Source organism: Astyanax mexicanus, chromosome 4 (assembly GCF_023375975.1).
Source record: "Astyanax mexicanus isolate ESR-SI-001 chromosome 4, AstMex3_surface, whole genome shotgun sequence".
In the NCBI taxonomy this organism is placed as follows: Eukaryota; Metazoa; Chordata; class Actinopteri; order Characiformes; family Acestrorhamphidae; genus Astyanax; species Astyanax mexicanus.
The window spans coordinates 27,359,639-27,378,903 of record NC_064411.1 but is presented as its reverse complement, the minus strand read 5'-3'; the positions used below and the strand labels follow the sequence as shown (position 1 = coordinate 27,378,903).

The 19,265-nt window shown below is 40.0% G+C and overlaps 1 protein-coding gene across 2 annotated transcripts in view; it reads left to right on the top strand.

Annotated features, from left to right (window-relative positions):
• The window catches only part of LOC111194595 (GRAM domain-containing protein 2B), a 60,036-nt gene that overhangs the window by 6,244 nt on the left and 34,527 nt on the right, over window positions 1-19,265 (top strand). Inside the window, exon 1 of one of the 2 annotated variants that reach the window (XM_022679306.2) lies at window positions 17,460-17,622. The exons of the other annotated variant lie outside the window; for it this stretch is intronic. Within the exon in view, the coding sequence (XP_022535027.2) occupies window positions 17,573-17,622 (50 nt within the window). The 5' untranslated portion in view covers window positions 17,460-17,572. Of the gene's footprint in view, window positions 1-17,459; window positions 17,623-19,265 lie in introns of those variants that run through there. 2 annotated transcript variants of the gene reach the window in all.

The window sequence follows — 19,265 nt, the reverse complement described above, 5'->3', positions numbered from 1 at the left end:
TTAGAAGCTTGTTTGCAGTGTTGTAGGCTGTAAGAGCAAGTTATAAGACCATAGTTGTTTAACTGCACAGTTATATTGCTTTCACTTAAGTAATAAAAGCCTGATTAGAGACTTTGAAAGTTTGCCCAGTTCAACTGTTACTTAATATTAGAATATTAAGTCATTCTGAATTATTCTAACATAATTTAATAGGTTTAATACTTATGACTATAGTAAATATATAAATAAATAATGCATTTTGGCTGAAAAGATAATTATGGAAAGTTAATCAAATTAACTAACAGGATTCAAATTATTTAATTCATTTATTCAAAGGTAAAAGTATACATTGCTGTAACAAAAAAAATCAGTTGTTTCAGATTTTAAAAAAGTGTAAAAAAAAAACTTAAAGAACTTTTTGGTACTTGGATTAAATAATACATTCATTGATTTTAAATCAAAATGTTAAATTCTAACTAAATCATAAATATAAGTAAAACAAATATATATATATTTAGGTGTCACAAATTAGAGCATTTTTTTTAGGTTGGTCCAAAGTATTTTTAACAAAACATTATTAAGTAGATAGAACTTTTGAGGGCATGAATAAATTTAGATATTTATCAAAAAATATTCAAAATGATCAAATTAATCTTAAAATATGTTTTATTTAGCTTTTACTTTGAACTAGAATACTTGTTGTTGACTCTATTGTTTTTTTTTTATTCATTATATTGATACTAAGACACCCACAACTTAAAAAAAGTTAAGGCAAGGATGATCAGGAGATCACAGATTCAAATCCCGGTCATGCAGCTTGCCATCAGCTTCCGGAGCCCAGAGAGAGCACAATTGGTCTTGCTCTCTCTGGGTGGGTACAGTAGATGTCGCTCTTTCTCCTCATCACTCCAAAGGGTGATGTGGATCAGCACAAGGCTGTGTCTGTGAGCTGATGTATCAGAACCGAGTCACTGCACTTTCCTCCGAGTTCGCTGTGATGCTACTCGGCAATTCTGCATCAACAGCAGCAGCTCAAAGGCGTTCAGAGGCGGAGGCTGACTTCACATGTATCGGAGGAGACATGTGCTAGTCTTCACCCTCCTGGTGTCATCACTACTGATAGGGGGGAGTCCTAATGAGTGGGTTGGGTAATTGGCCTTATAAATTGGGGGAAAATGGGATAAAAATTAGTGAAAAAAGTTGAGGCAAAAACTGGCAAAATTCAAGCTAAATGAAGCAGAAAATGCAAATAAGCAACAGACCAAATATGAGACAAATCTTTATTATACATTAAATGGGTCAGTTATATCTATTCAGATGTGATACACTTACATACGTGTGTGTACACTGAAGAATCAGTTTATAATTCAGATAATTTTTACATTTTTGCTTAAATTTGTCATAAAATGTGATGTGATCTTCATCCCGTAAAAACCTCATAGTGCTAGTGGAAAAAGTATGTGAATCCTTGTGTTAATAACCTCAAAAAAGCTAACTAAGCCCTATCTGGATGGGATTAGTTTCTCAGGGGGACGTCTGTGAAAAATATTTCACACTTCTACTCTTGCATCCGGACTGCTTTTGAAAAAAAAACAGGAGAACCAGTAAGTTTTAGCTCCTCGATTTAATCCATTTCTCGCTGTTGTGTTTACATGGATCTCTGTGGAAAAGGCTACACTGAAAACATTTTTGAGTATGATTTACTTTAAAAAAGTTAGGAAACCTTTTTCACGTAAAAACAGCAAGTAAATTTAAGAGCACATATTCAAGTAATATTCACTCATAATTCTAAGTGTATTTAACTACAAATTTTTCAGTAAATGTTACTTTGTAACAATTCAATATTCAATTAGATTTTACTCAGTGTTTACTTATGGTTTACTTAACAGTACTAAATAGCACTGAGTTAAAACAACTCAAGTGTTTAATTTGTCCTTTTTAAAAAATGATCTGTTTAGTCAAATAAACTAACAATTCATCTTTATTTTAACACACACTTTCAAGTTAGTACAACTTTAGTATTATTCACATAACTTATCATTTTAAGTTAACCATAGGTATTCTCAACATATTCAGTATATTATTATTTAACTGCCAATACCGACAGTATAATACTGGAGGAATACAGGAGTAAACTCAGGAAAGAGTGAACTCTGTAGCTCAAAGCCAGCATACTGTGATCAGTAGGAACACAGAATAAAGTTAATGTGCTCTTACAGCTCTACAACACTGAGGGCTGGCAATCAACATGTATATTATATTACTGCACGCCCAGGATCAGGTAGCTTTGGACAACAGACAACACAAAGATGGTAAGTAAGGGAGAGGCCACACCCAATATGCAAATATATGGTTTTCAGTTTTGCTTCTCACAAAAAGAAAGAATTAAAAAAAATTGTACATTTTACTTTGCCATTTAGACTGAAATTTACAAATGTATTTGACGACAAACAATTACAAAGAAACACCCAGTAGTGCATATAATTATATATGAAATTCTTAAGTAACTAGACTGTACTAGATTATTCTTGTAGATAGTACTTAAATACATTTAATTACAATTACAAAGTCAAAAAATCATTTTTTACAGTGTATTTTTTCGTCCGGACAGGACTGTAATTACCGGAGGACCACAGAATTCAGGGAAAAACAGTAGAGGACGTCTGAGAAAAGCACATGGTCATTCCAGACAGGAATAAAATCACAGAGGACACCCAATATAAGAGAAAATTTCCTCAGGACCCCCTGAGAAACGAATCCCATCTGGATAGGGCTTAAGAATCAAGTGTTTGCATATCTGGAGTCTTGATAGATTGGAGGTGTTGACCATATCTAATTTGACTGATAAAAAAAAACTTAAACATTTTAAGTTTATTGCACACAAGAAGGATATGCGTATGTGAGTCATGTCATGCTGGACAGAGCTTTTAGAGAATCTAAGACCAAATGTGTTCTGATTGGCCTGTTCTCTGCAAAGACCCTGGGAGTCAGCCAATCAGTTTTTAGTGTGGACGGGGAGTGTTTTTTCCCCTCCTGGACAGGATGCGTTCATGAGCATCGTGACTCCCATCAAAACTCATTTCACCTCAGACTACTCTAAAGTTTATCCATGTCTGGTAAAAGTAAAAAACAATGAAAGTCTTGCCCACTGTACAGTTTGTAACAGTGATTTTAACATTGCCCACAGGGGACTAAATGATTGCAAAAGGCATGCTGTGGTGAGTTAATATGAGTTAAGTTTTTTTTTTTTATTATTAATTTTTGCACTGGGATGTCTAACACTGCGACTCAATGTGTTCAAAAAGCTGCAGCATGTCTACATCACAAGTCTAAAAAAAAATCATTGTATTATAGTTTTTCCAGTATCTGATTTCATGTAAACATGTTGACATGCTGCACACATTTAATCCAACTAATTAAGCTATTAATTCCGTTCAGAGTTCGGGAGGTGTGCCTCCAGGGCCAGAGGTGGAAAACAGTGTAACACTGAGAGAGTTAACATGTTCCATTGCTAATCACATGAGCTTAGCATGAGGTCAATGACCGACTCCACACTGGGGAAAAGGACACTGCCCTGTTTTTACTTCTTATGAAAAACTGCTGAGAGACACAAACATGAATTTACCCTGCTCAGCTGACAGTACACCCAGTAACAGCATCTGATAACACCTCCTTTTCTTTAGCCATTAGCTGCCATCACAGTTGTGATCTGTTAAGTCAACTGTGGCAGACCTGGTCACAGGTGCGGCGATAATGATGTAAGAAGCAAAAAAGCAGCCTTAGAAGCACCTGGAAGCTCTGCTATACAGTCAGCTGGTGTTGTTTTCTGCTACGCTAGCTAGCCCTTGTGCTAAATTGTTGTTCTGCTTCTGCTATCACATCTACGATCACATCAAAATATTTGTTTACTTGGTTGCTTGTTGCACCCCCACCACACTCCACCTCTAACCCAGAGGATATGAACGTGGTTTAGAATGTAAGACTTTTGTAACATGTTCATTTCAAATGGCTTAAATCGCTATTCAGCACCAGGCCTTTGGGGTCCTGACTGCACTGTGTTGTTGTTGTTGTCGTTGTTCGCAGGTGTGCAGGTGGGTACAGGTGCGTGTGATACATAGTTAATGCTGTTTGTGGCACCCAGGGAATTATAGTGTGGATACAGTCATTTATTTCTATATTTAGCAAACAATTTCATCCTGTTGTTTGGACACATCTGGAAAATCTGCATTTGAATAATTTGAGGTTTTGAACTAAACAGTTCAGTGATTTTTTTTTCTATGAGCAATCCCATCAAAACCAAATAGTTTTCCTTTAACTCAACTTAATAAATTGTCAAGCTAATGCTAAAAAGTGTTAAAATGAATTAGAAAAGGATTAATTAAGTTTAATCTGTGTTTTCGGTTCTTAACACGACATAAAACATACCTGCTTCACCTCTGCCAGCCTGTTTTTCCTTTGCATGGGATATTTTCTCAGTGCATTACCAGCAGCTTATCACACTTTACAGTACAGAAAATGGTAACTTGCTCATATAGCCTAGAGCACTGTGGTCAGACGAACAACCATTAAGCAAGTGAAACATGGTGGTGGCAGCATCATGCTTTGGGGATCCTTTTCTTCAGCAGGGACAGGGAGGTTGGTCAGAATTACTGCAATGCCCTACTAACTGTCCTCCCAGCCTGTGTAGTAAAACCACTCCAGATGATTCAGAATGCAGCAGCACATCTGGTCTTCAACCAGCCAAAACGGGCACATGTCACCCCGCTGCTCATTGAGCTCCACTGGCTACCAGTTGCTGCTCGCATCAAATTCAAAGCTCTTACAATCGCCTACAAGGTGATGACAGAAGAGCTCCTTCCTACCTGCACTGATCACTCCTGAAGGCTTACGCTACCTCCCGGCCGCTGCACTCCTACAATGAACGTCACCTCGCTTTACAAAACAACCATTCACACAAAACAATCCAGACTGTTCTCATACAGAGTTCCCCAATGGTGAAACAAACTACCTTTTACTACCAGATCAGGAGCGTCTCTCGCTATCTTTAAGAAACTCCTGAAGACAGAGCTCTTCAAAGAGCACTTACTCTCCTAACGCCTCTAACTAACACCTCTACTACCAGATCAGGAGAATCTCTCACTATCTTTAATAAACTCCTGAAGACAGAGCTCTTCAAAGAGCACCTACTCTCCTAACACCTCTAACACACTAACTACTTCTAACCTCATTTCCTTCTTCCCCTCCTTCACTTCTCTATCCCTTTATTTCCCTTTAACCTCCTTTAGGCCCTGTCTAAAGATGTTTTTTTACCTTTACTTTTTGTACTTCACTATTGTAAGTCGCTTTGGACAAAAGCGTCTGCCAAATGTAATGTAATGTAAAAGAGTTGATGGGAAGATAGATGAAAGTAAATACAGGACAGTCCTCATAGTAAACCTGTTGGAGGCTGAAAAAGACTTGAGACTGGGAAGGAGATTCACCTTCCAGCAAGATGATGACCCTAAACATAAAGCCAGAGCTACAGTGGAATGGTTTAGATCAAAGAATATTCAATACAGTGGTATTATTATTTTTGCAAGCCACTGTATGTTTTATCCCCAAAAATCTTGTGTGACTGCAGAAGAATGTAGGAGCTCACATGTTCATCTGTTCGAAGATGGTTTGATAAGACCAGAAGTGTGTCTTAAGAAAAGATGTAAGAACACTCTAGATTTTTCCACCTGTCGAACCCTTCTGTTTGTTCATGTTTGCTGGTGGTTCTGTTTGTCAGTACTTTTTGGTCTTGAGTGTCAAACATGCTGTAAAAAAAGGTCTAACTCAAGAAAACCAGAATAAATCTTTACGTGATGCAATCTAACACATCTGACCCTGTGAGATTAAATATTCAGTACTGGCTTATGGCATCAACTATTGTTCACCTGATCAGGGCATTTAACCTGACGTTGCTTTAGGTGGACAGCAATAACCAGCAGCTCTACAACTCAACATGAGCTGAAAAGTGCACGTAATTGTGTGTTTTACATGGCTATAGAGATAATCAGTTTAATGCATCTCAGAGGGGTTTAGGAGGCAGGGCTGCTTAAGCTTAATCCTCAACAATGTACAGTAATTACATATCCGATTACCTATAGCAAGACAATCACTATTGATGAAATATGATGATACAATAGCTGAGAAGCTCTAGGATCATATATAATAAGACAATAGTGATTGTGTGTGTGTGTGTTTTGTTTAGTTGGGGTAGATACCAGATAAGAATGATCAGGTATCAGTATTGTTTATTTAGAATTTCCAAAAGTATTAGCTCGTCTGCTTTTGCATGCATATGACGTCTCATTCTTAATCTATAGAGTTTCATATGATGTTGGCCCCTTCTTTTGCAGATACAACAGATTTTACTCTCCAGAGAAGGCTTTCCACAATGTTTAGGAGTATGTTTATGGGAATTTTCAAACATTCTTCCAGAAGAGCCTTTGTGATGTCAGTCACTGATATAGAATGAAAAGGCTTGACTCAAAGTCCCATGTCTAATTCCCAATGTTTCCAATTCCTTGGGAGCATGGAATCGTGCAAAATCTCTTGGTATACTGAAGCATTAAGAGCAAATTTTACTGAAACTAAACAGCCGAGCCCAACTCTTGAAAAACAGCACCACATCATAACCCCCCCTCAACCAAACTTAATGCAATACTGATACAATACTGTTCACTTGGCAACTGTCAAACCCAGACTGGTGATCTAAAGCTTGGATGGAGCTGTTTAGCCATGGAAACCCATTCGATGAAGTCCTCTACGCTCTACTGTTCTTGAGCTAATCTGAAGGTCACATGAAGTTTTGAGGTCATTTTATATGGCTTACCACTTCATGGCTGAGTTGCTTTTGTTCCCAGCCGCTTCTACTATGTTATAATATCACTGACAGTTGGCTGTGGAATATTTAGTAGTGAGGGAATTTCACGACTGGACTTGTTGCACTGGTGCTGCATCCTATGTTTGTAGAAGCAGTGGATGGGGACTGCCATTGAACAGACATTTCCTGGTCTTTTCAGAGATGTTCAATTGGGTTCAGGTCAGGGTACATCCAGTCTCAGTTTCAGCAGTGAAGAGAAGACTTAGAGGTCTGACAGGTGAAGCGCAACAAGAAAATCATTGCAAATGTTAATTTCAGACATCTTATATACATAAGAAAAGTGTGACCTTATGTATCGACACTTTTCACCAATACAACTGTGCTTTGGAGTTTGTCTCTACCAGCTTTGTGCATCTAGAAACATCTAGAGATTTTTATACATTCTTCTTTGCAAAAAAGCTCAAGCTCAGTCAGGTTATATAGAGAGCATCTGTGAAAATCTGTGGTAAATTCCATGTCTTACCACAGAAGCTCAGTGGGATTCAGGTCAGGACTTTAACTGAGCTATTCTAACACATGCATATTCTTTGATCTAAATCATTCCACTGTAGCTCTGGCTGTATGTTTAGGTTTAGGTCATTGTCTTGCTGGAAGGTGAATCTCTTTTGCAGCCTCCACCAGGTTTTCTTCCAGAAATTCCCTGTATTTAGCCCCATTTGCATCTCGTCAGCTCTAACAAGCTTCTCCCATGTTTCACAAAGGAAATAGTGTGTTCAGGTTGATGAGTTGATGAGCAGTGTTACTTTTTTCTGCCACAGAGGGTGTTGCATTTAGGCCAAAAAGCTTTTAACTACACCTTTGGTCTCTTCTGACCCCAGAAACTACATCCTCACGTTTGCTGGCTTTACTGTTTAAAACTTTTCTCTAAGGCCTGATTTGTAAAGTGCATGACTTTTTGTTGGATAAGTAAACATGGCCCTTTTAGCTGCTTTGGGTTTGGGTGGACAGCCATGACTTGGTAGGTTTGTAGGTTTAGAATACTTTTTTCAATTTTTTTTCTTTTTTTCATACTTATTATTTTTTAGATTATTAATTATTAAACAAACTTCAATATCAGACAAATATAAAAGCTCATTTGACATTTTCCCTACAACATTTGGTTGATCCTTAGGACTGACATGACAAAAGTGGAACTTTTTGGAAGGTGTGTGTCTCGTTACACCTCGTGTAAAACTAACACATAATTTCAGAAAAAGAACATCATACTGAACGTAAAACAAGACAGCAAGTCTTTGTGATGTATCAAGAGCTACGGTATCCAGGGTAACATCAGCATACCACCAAGAAGAACCAACCACATCCAACAGGATTAACTGTGGACGCTGTAAGAGGAAGCTGTCTGAAAGGGATGTTCGGGTGCTAACCCGGATTGTATCCAAAAAACATAAAACCACGGCTGATCAAATCACGGCAGAATTCAATGTGCACCTCAACTCTCCTGTTTCCACCAGAACTGTCCGTCACCACAGTCAATTATTGTGGTCTAAAACCAGGTGTTTCAGTTTCATTGTCCAGCCCCTGTATTTGTCTGATATTAAAGTTTGTTTGATTTTTTTTATATAATTGATATAAATTTCTGATTTTCTCCCAATTTTGGCTATCCAATTATCACAGCTCTTTGTGCATCCTCATCACCAGTGGCGCCTGTGACCTTAGGAGGGTGTGGACAAGGTGTTTTTTGAGCTGCATATGTTACACTTCTGAAAATGATGGGCCAACTCATCTCCGGTGCAACATATTTATTTTTTGTGTATGCACTGCAAAACACAGAAACAGCAGGTTACCGGAGCTACTCGGTGTGTTATCTGCTAACTGCTCCACCAGGTACTGACCAATTTTCTCTGCATTACAGAAACAGTGACATAATACACATGTATAGTAAACCCAAATAGAAAAACAGTATTACAGTATAATTCTTATGATAGCTAATTACATTAATGTCTCTGCATATTTACAGTTTTATTTCCACATACATCACAGTAGTAAACTCACTAAATCACCAGAATGCATTTACTGTGTAACTAAGTATCAATATGAACTCTTATTACTCTGCTTCTAGTTTTTATTGTGTTTTTAACAACAATTTTAGTCAATTTTTAATCCCTTCTTAACTCAATTGCTCCTATGAATTGTATTTTAAACAAAATCCATTTTAAATGAAGATCTTTTTAGCTTATATCTCCTATATTCCATATTAATTAATTAACAGAAAGCATTTACACCGAATCTGGTAAACAGAACATATATAGTGCAGCTTTAAACCAAAACTAGCTCAAAAATAGCAAAAATGGAAAATACAGACTTAAATTCTAGCCGAATAACTAGACTAGTTCAAGTATAAGACCACATGTTCTTCATAGCTTAGCACAAGGCTCAGTCTGATTCACATTTAGCTTTAGCTTCTACCGATTAGCTTTCAAACCTAAAACAGCTCTGAAACTCATTAAAACGACTCCTTCGACCACAAGTTTGACATTTTCACAACAAAAAACTCTAACAAGTCACTAATACTGTTAACTCTCACTTTATCTACAATTTATCACTCAGCTTACCTGCAAAACACAGAAACAGCAGGTTACAGGAGCTACTCGGTGTGTTATCTGCTAACTGCTCCACCAGGTACTGACCAATTTTCTCTGCTGGTTAGAGTATTAGACCCTGGTGCCTGTCACCGAGCGCCCTCTACTGGCGAAACTTATATTGCCTTGTTAAATAACAATAGGAACCTTAACAGTAGTTCTATGAGAAGGAGACAATACATAAAAATAAAATAGGGGGCTACTATTTTCACACACTTAACTATTTTAGAGTGCCACACTCTCCCCCACAAATTTAAATGTCTCCTGACATTTCTGGTTACCAACTACATTTGACTATAGATTTAACATAGTCCCACAGACCATGGTCTCCAAAATGCATTACTCTCAATTACATGAGCCTTAGTTATCTTAGCATCTCTCTGGACCAAAGTTGGCTGACCTAAAGTGTCATAACTCAGTACCTTTGGTTTCTGACTTTGTCTTTTGGGTCGCTGTCTCTCAGAGTCAGTCTCACCTCTGTTTGAACCTGGACTGTCAATCACTGCCTTACTTGTCCCTAAGCTTTCAAGGTCAATGCCAGGACTTGGTATCTGATTGGGTATGTCCTCTTCGCTCTGTAGTGGCAAATCCTCTTCGCTCTGTAGTGGCAAATCCTCTTCACTCTGTAGTGGCAAATCCTCTTCTTGAACATTAGGACTTGGTTCAGGCTGGAATGGTTCTGCCAAAGGATTGAGTAGAGTCTGCCTCTGTTGCCTCTCTGGAACAGGCCTGAGGTACCACTGGTAAGTACCACTGTAGTCATCATCCGATGTGTCACCACTTTCTGGGTGCTGCTGCTGTGGTGTACTCGTACGTCTCAACTTTTTCTTTGTAACAGCTGGAGTGTTTTTGTGTGGCTTAACAGTGTGTGCTGGTGGCTTTTCAAGGGGTAGGAAGTCACATGGAAGTAGGAGATTCCTGTGCACCACCTTTTCTCTTCCTTGACCAGTTTCAGGGCAGATCCTATACACAGGGCTGTCATCTGTTTTTCTCCCCATCACTTTGTAGATCTGGTTCTCCCAATAGGACTGAATCTTAGCGGGTCCACCTCTAGGAGTGAGATTTCGGAGAAGAACTCTATCACCAGGCTGAAGATCTCTCCCTTTAACTCTCCTGTCATAATATGCTTTTCCTCTTGCCGCTTCTTTGGTAGCTGATTCAGAAGCCACTTTGTAAGCTTCCTGCATTCTCTGTTTCCAACAGCTGACATAGTCATCATAGTCCATATGAGCTTCATCTTCCCTTAGATTGAAGAGCAGGTCGATGGGCAAGCGTGGAGACCGGCCGAAGATGAGGTAATATGGGGCATACCCTGTTGCTTCACTCTTCGTACAGTTGTACGCATGGACAACTTTAGCCAGTGACTCTTTCCAATCATCCTTCTCCTTGTCCTCCAGAGTTCGTAACATGGACAGCAAGGTACGGTTGAATCTCTCTACCTGTCCGTTCCCCTGGGGATGGTAGGCTGTTGTGTGGGAGCCCTGGATGCCTGAAAGTTCTTTTAATCTTGCCATGAGCTTGTTATCAAATTCTTTACCCATGTCGTGGTGTAGTCTAGTAGGGTAGCCAAACTTGAGTGCAAAATCATTGAAGAGCTTGTCAGCGACCGTTTTAGCTGCTTTGTTTCTTGTCGGGTAAGCTTGTGCAAACCTGGTAAAGTGATCCATGACCACTAGTATGTATTCATAGCCGTTCTTACACTTTTCCAGGTGGAGAAAGTCTATGGAGACCAGCTGGAATGGGTACGTGGACTGGATCGGGATCAGAGGTGCACAGGTCTGCTTACTTGGCTTTTTCTTTTTAAGACACTCACATTCTTCAGTAACAAAGTGTTCAACCTCTTTTGCCATCTGAGGCCAGTAGAACCTGTCTCGAATCAGGTCGAGCGTCCTTTCCACCCCCAAATGGCCCATGTCTTGGTGAAGTTCTTTGAATACCAGAGGACGATAAGCTTTAGGGACCAATAGCTGCTCTCTGCGGGTTGTTTTTCGACGCAGGACTCCGTTTTGGTCAACGTGAAGCTTCAACCACTGCCTGAGCAGTGCGGCTACTGCAGGAGGCTCAGACTTCACCTCAGCTCTACTTGGTCTTCTATTCTGTGACTTGTACCAGAGCACTCTTGAAAGGACTTCATCTGCTTCCTGGGATGTGCGAATCTGGTCTGGTGTCAAAGGCTGTGAACTTCCAGAATCTCTCATCAACTTCAGAGCACCAACCTGGACAACACCAATACCTTGAGAAGGGCATTTTTGCTCCACCACCACAGACTCCATAGATGCGCTTATGGCCTCCTGTCCCACCTCAGCTGTACAGCTCTTCATGTAGTTGTCAATGTCCAGTGGCATCCGTGACAGCCCATCAGCATCAGCATTGGTCTTACCCGGACGGTAGCGTATGGTGAAGTTATAGCTGGCCAGCTCTGCGACCCATCTGTGGCCTGTGGCGTTGAGCTTTGCGGTGGTGAGCACATATGTTAACGGATTATTATCTGTGTACACCACAAATGACGGAGCATGGTACAAATAATCCCGAAAACGCTCACAAATGGCCCACTTCATTGCCAAAAACTCTAATTTGCCTGAGTGCAGGTGGTACTTTTTCTCGGCCGGACTCAGAGTTCGGGAACCATATGCTATAACTCTCATCTTGCCTTGCTGCCGCTGGTATAAGACAGCACCTAGCCCAACTTGTGATGCATCACAATGTAACACAAAGGGTTCGGTGATGTCGGGGTACCCGAGCACAGGAGGTTTAGTAAGTGCATCTATGAGCTGGTTCAATGTCTCTTGGTGGGAGCTAGTCCACTGAATAGGCATGCGTGATGGTAAATGGCCTTTACTTTTCTTCACCCCTGTTTTAGTCTTGTTAACTTTGACTGGAGCAGAGTTCTCAGAGGGGGGAGGACTAAGCAGGCTGTAGAGTGGATGGGCTACACGAGAAAAGTTGGGGATGAAGGGCCTATAATAAGAGAGAAAACCAAGCATTTGACGCACATCTCCAACAGTTGCAGGTGTTTTCTCCTTTAAGGCCATCACTGGGGCCAACTCTGCTGGGTCCATCGTGTAACCTTCCCCTGTCACTAGCTTGCCCAGAAACTTCACACTTTTCCTGAACAGTTCACATTTTTTTGGGGTCAGCTTCACACCATGCTCTCTGTAACGCTGGAGGACCAGGCGAAGGTGCTTGAGATGTTCTTCAAAGTCGCTGCTGTGCACCAGGTTATCGTCCAGGTATGGTAGGCAAATGGTGTCCCTGAGGCCTGCCATACAGTGTTCCATGCTCCTTTGAAACTCAGCAGGTGAGGCACTCAGACCAAAAGGAACGCGAACCCATTGATATAGCCCCCAGGGTGTGATGAAGGCGGTCAAAGGGCGACTTTCTTCATCCAAGAAACCCTGGTGGTACGCTTTACCCTGGTCCAGCACTGAAAACCAAACGCTTCCACCCAGTGTATCCAGCATGTCCTGAATCCTTGGTATAGGATGCCGATCCGGAACAGACTTGCGGTTGAGCTCCCTGTAGTCACAACAAAGGCGAAGGGTGCCATCTTTCTTGCGTACGCATACTACAGGTGACGAATAGGGAGACCGTGATGGTGTGATCCAACCTTTGTTAAGCAGGTCCTGCAAATACTCCTTGACTTCCTTGTGAAGAGGTTTTGGAACCGACATGTAGGTTTTTTTCACAGGACTTGTGTCATGCAAAGTGATATGCATTTTAAGAGATGGGATGCAGCCCACATCATCACTGTCATAGGCGAATGCCTCACATTCCTCCCTCAACATCTTCTTCACAGCTGCTTGTTGACTTTCTGTTAGATGTTGAAGATCCAATGGGGGATCCCATGACTTTGGTCTCGGTTGGCTCTCGTGTGACTGTGTGTTATTCAGGTTAGGTGACTTTATCTCTGCATTCTTTTTGTCTTCTTGTGTCAGTTCATTTACTTTTGTCTGGATGTCTGCTGCGTATACAGTCTTTATTGGTTCAAGATGTCCAATCACTTCACGACTCCTGAGATAAATGGTGTGGTCTGTGGTGTTAGTCACTGGGATGGGTACGTATGGCACTTTTCTGTCTGGAATTTGTAACAATACATCATTGACCACAATGCCCTCTGGTGGTGGGTTGGATACATCAGCAACGAAAAACATGTCTTGGCCTACAGCCTGTGAAGTAACATGTGCCCGTGCATACACTGTGGTGACTTGTTTAGCTGGTAAAGGCACCCTCCTTATTCCCGTCCTTACCACACCTGTCTCTGAGTCTTTGCTGCTGTTCTGCACAAGCTTGACAACATTATGTGCCGTCTGAGCAGTTATTTCAAAGGCTTTACTTACATAGTGTGTAAGTTCTTTTCTTCCGTCTTTAGTCTTCACCCCTTTTCTGTTGACAACAGCTTCAATTACATTGTAGCCGATGATAGGTTCACTGGCTACAGCTGGGTCACTGGATACCAGTATTGGCACTCGCAGTTCACTGGTTGGGGACAAATCACTCTCCAGTCTGAAGCTGACTTCTATCCAGCCAATGTACGGGATGGGAGTGTTGTTCGCAGCAAACACTGTGAGCGTCTCATTCTCTAGCAGTTCTGAAACAGGTCTGACCACTGTGTGGGGAAGGTGGTCTTGCCGCCAGCTTTCATTCACAATGCTGGACTGTGCCCCGGAGTCCCACAATACTTTGACTGGATAATTGTCCATACAACAATTTACAGTACAGCGGTTTCCCACTAGGCTTACTAATCTTGACTTGCGTTGGGGGGGTAGATAGCGAACTTCAGTTACAGCTGATAAGGTGGTAGCTGTCATTTCATCGGAGGAGGGTGGTAAGCTTGGCTGTTTATGGGACCGTTGGCTCTGGACTACTGTTGGTCCCACCTCAGTAGTCCCTCCCCGTTTCCCGACGACAGCCTTGGTGCTCGGCATCCACGAGAGTAGTGGCCCTCTCGACCGCACTTAAAGCAGTGTGTGCAGTTATCTCCTTTCCCCTCTTCCCTGCACTTTCTACAACCTTTTTGTCTTTGTTTTAGTGCTCTAGTGGGGGGACTGGTTTCCATAGCGGCTAGAAACATTTCTTTCATTTCCCTGCGGAGTTCTTCTATGATCTGCTGCGTGTCTGGTTTGGTCTCTTTGGTTTTAACTGTTTTCAGGGCTACTGCAGTGGGTGATTCTCTGGGTTTGGAGTGGCTCTGAACAGGTGTCGGGGCTGTCTGGCATTCTGTTTGGAGCTCTTGTACCTTGGGAATCTTAGTTGCAGTGGACCTTTTTCGTTTCTCAGATCTTTCATTTTCTAGCTTTGAAGCTTCGTTGACTTTCTCGATCAGTTCCTCATCTGTTATGGTCATGTCACTCAGGAGGGGCAGTAGCTGATACTTAATGGAGTCACTAAGCAGCCCAGTTTCAATGGAGCGGAGAAACTTGCGCTGAATTGTGGCTCTGCTGTACAGTTCATCAGTCTCCTCATTTGCTGCTTTCCATAACAGTTTCTCTTTGAGTTCGATACAACGAAAGACAAAATTTAGGGCTGTTTCTTTGGGTTCTTGGGAGATATTGAGAAGCTGGTGGTAAAGCTCAGTGGGGCTGTCTACTCTGTAGTGTCCCTTTAATATGGTGAGCACTTTGCTAAGTGTGAGCCCACGTTTTATCTCCAACATATCTCTTAGGGGCATTCCTGGACTAATGGCCCTAATTACTGCTTCAACTATTTCAATCTCTGAATGTCCCTTTTCAACTCCATTCTCAATCTGACGGACTAAACTGAGGTAAGACAACTTATCCTTCTGCCCACTTTCTCCAATCTGCCCAGAGATTTTAAACTCTCTCCTTAAAGTTACCTCTTGCAGAGTTCGGGTTGGCTCTGGTCGGGTTTTGGATGGATAATCGGTTGTCTGGACTAAAATGGCATGTGGAATGGTGTTGAGGTCTTTTTGAGGTTCACACTCCTTAACTGTGGGTTCCTCTTCTGACTGACATTTCTTTTCACTCAGTCTCTGGATGTATGTGGCTATGTCTTTATAAAATTGTTCCACCTGCTCTTCTTCTTCACTTTTTTCTATCTCATCAAACATGCTCTCTGCTAACCTGATGAGTGTCCTCTTGGTCTTGCGTTGAGGCTCTCCGCTGTCCAGGCCGGAACACTTCAGTCGCCTGCAGACATCCATGAGAGGCTCTCTATCCAGCTGCCACAAGGCTGCACTCACTTGATCGCGCAGAAGCTGTATGATTTCCATTTTTTTTTTGATGGTTCGTCTTTTGGGAAGGAAGGAGGTTGGTGATGGGGTTGACTCACCAGCGCCTCCTCCTGGCTGGCTCGCCAAAATATGTTACACTTCTGAAAATGATGGGCCAACTCATCTCCGGTGCAACATATTTATTTTTTGTGTATGCACTGCAAAACACAGAAACAGCAGGTTACCGGAGCTACTCGGTGTGTTATCTGCTAACTGCTCCACCAGGTACTGACCAATTTTCTCTGCATTACAGAAACAGTGACATAATACACATGTATAGTAAACCCAAATAGAAAAACAGTATTACAGTATAATTCTTATGATAGCTAATTACATTAATGTCTCTGCATATTTACAGTTTTATTTCCACATACATCACAGTAGTAAACTCACTAAATCACCAGAATGCATTTACTGTGTAACTAAGTATCAATATGAACTCTTATTACTCTGCTTCTAGTTTTTATTGTGTTTTTAACAACAATTTTAGTCAATTTTTAATCCCTTCTTAACTCAATTGCTCCTATGAATTGTATTTTAAACAAAATCCATTTTAAATGAAGATCTTTTTAGCTTATATCTCCTATATTCCATATTAATTAATTAACAGAAAGCATTTACACCGAATCTGGTAAACAGAACATATATAGTGCAGCTTTAAACCAAAACTAGCTCAAAAATAGCAAAAATGGAAAATACAGACTTAAATTCTAGCCGAATAACTAGACTAGTTCAAGTATAAGACCACATGTTCTTCATAGCTTAGCACAAGGCTCAGTCTGATTCACATTTAGCTTTAGCTTCTACCGATTAGCTTTCAAACCTAAAACAGCTCTGAAACTCATTAAAACGACTCCTTCGACCACAAGTTTGACATTTTCACAACAAAAAACTCTAACAAGTCACTAATACTGTTAACTCTCACTTTATCTACAATTTATCACTCAGCTTACCTGCAAAACACAGAAACAGCAGGTTACAGGAGCTACTCGGTGTGTTATCTGCTAACTGCTCCACCAGGTACTGACCAATTTTCTCTGCTGGTTAGAGTATTAGACCCTGGTGCCTGTCACCGAGCGCCCTCTACTGGCGAAACTTATATTGCCTTGTTAAATAACAATAGGAACCTTAACAGTAGTTCTATGAGAAGGAGACAATACATAAAAATAAAATAGGGGGCTACTATTTTCACACACTTAACTATTTTAGAGTGCCACACATATTTCAAAAGAAATTCTGTTGGGGGCAAATACATTTTTTTACGCCACTGTATATACAATGTAACAAACACATGAACAGTGAGCGCACTCTTCTCCAGGCATTCTGGTGTAAAAACACTCTTATTCTTTCTCTTACTCTCCTTTTTTCCACTTTCTTTCTATTTAACACATACCTACAGACACCTCTCCTTATTTAACAAGAAGCTGAGAGAGTTCCTGTGAGGGAAAGGTCACCCTGTCCCTGGATCACTATCAGCCGCCTCACGCTGATGTGTATCTGAGAGTCACTCTGCACAGGGGTGAGGAGCTGGCTGAGGCCTGATCTGCTCTGCTCTGCTCTGCTCAGGTCATGTGCCTTCAGAGAAGCGACTCTCAGACTCAGAGCCGCGTGCAGGCCGGTGGGAGGGGCCAGTGGAATGCTTAGCATCTATGGTAACTGTGGGCAGGCGTGTGGCTTTCAGACGGAGTGGGCGTGGTTTGTGAGTCTTCAGGTGAAGAAGGGAAAGTGAGGGGGAGGAGTTATTGAGGATGTACTGTCTGCTTGAGTGATCTGCTGTAGTGAAAACAGAAGCGTGACGGAAAGAGAGAGAGAGAGAGAAAGTCAGAGATTGTTAAACGAGTGAGACACTTACGCATGATTAATTCCTCGTGAATCATGAACGGAGATAAACAATTGAACCGCCGGTTCTCTCTGGACAGTTTGGGGTGAGTAACACTTTTTGAATCACTTTTAGCACTTTATGCTAGTTTTGGTTTTGAACAGAAGCATAAGCATATGATTGGCTGACTGCTTGTATTAATGATGAGGACCATCAGAACATTAAAACCACATTATGTCATCATGTCCAAACATTTGGTATAAATAAGTTATTTCTAGAGGATTGAACCACAATGCTTTTTTTCAGTAACTTGATTGAAAAAGTAAAATTCATATATTTTTTAGATCCACACAGATTACACACAGAGTGATCTATTTGAATTTTTTTTATGTTAATGTTGATGGTGATTATGGCTTAGAGCCAAATAAAAACCCAAGTCATTATCTAAAAAAACAAACAAACAAAAAACTTAGTCAATGGTAGGTGTAGTGGCATAGTGGATAACAACATCACCTTCCCTGTGGTAGACCAGGTAGATCTGCAGTTTCATCCTACTACACCTAAAAGAGTCACTGGCCACAACTCATAACTGTATATTGCAGTTGACATATATATAATATAGGTACCACTTTAAAATAAGACTACCTTTATAAAGGGTTTATAAATGGTTTAAAATAAGTTTATTAATGGTTACTAATTAGGTTGTGAATGCCTTAAAATCATTAATAATCAGTTATAACATAATTATAAAAGTAAATAATATAAATGGCTGTGGGTTCGCTATTTGTCAAACAACAACTCATCGTTGCCCTTTCTACGTATGTGTTATAACTCATTATTAATGTGTTTTAAGGCATTTACAACCTAATTAGTAGCCAATAATAAACTAATTGTAAGCCAAGGTAGTCTTATTTTAAAGTGGTACCACAATATATAACCATATACAAACATATATACCATATTACTTGGTCGCGATGTGTTCATAACAACATACATAGCATATATGTCTAAAGAAATTAGAAAGTAATATGTCAATGTAGGAACATTTTTTGCAGGTAATTTTGGATTATTTCTAATATTCCATCCATTATAAAGCTTTAATGTAATAAAACTTATATATAAATATATATGTATATATATATATATATATATTTTTTTTTTTTTAACAACCCTTTCTCCTTTCTAATACTAGAATAATATACAACATATTTTTTTTCCAGATATTTTTTTTTCTCTGAACAATAGACAGTGCGTAAAGAAAACTGATGTACGCTGTAAAAGATTATTGGTATATTGGTCATTGGTTCAACATATTATAGGAATATATATCATCAGTGCTTAAAGAACATATAAACATAACAAGAATATATGTCACTGTATGAAATATGAGCCCTTCTCCCACAAATAACCATATTTTAACCAGAACTTAATTATTTTCTATACTATTGTAAGTTATTTTATTTTAATTGCCTTTATAAATGAAGAAATATTCATTTAAATAAAAAAAATCTTGTTTTTATGTAAAGGTTGTTGAAATATCTAAAACAAAAAATATATTATTATATATTAATATATATTATTATATATATTTCGTTGGAAGTGCTCAATATGGAACAGTATTTAATTAACAGGTTTTACGAAACTGCTGCTACTATTGTCAAAATATCACAATATTTTTAGATACAGTAAAATTCCATAATATTTCAACATACTGCTCAGCCGTACCTCCAGTACCAGGATTGAGAAACA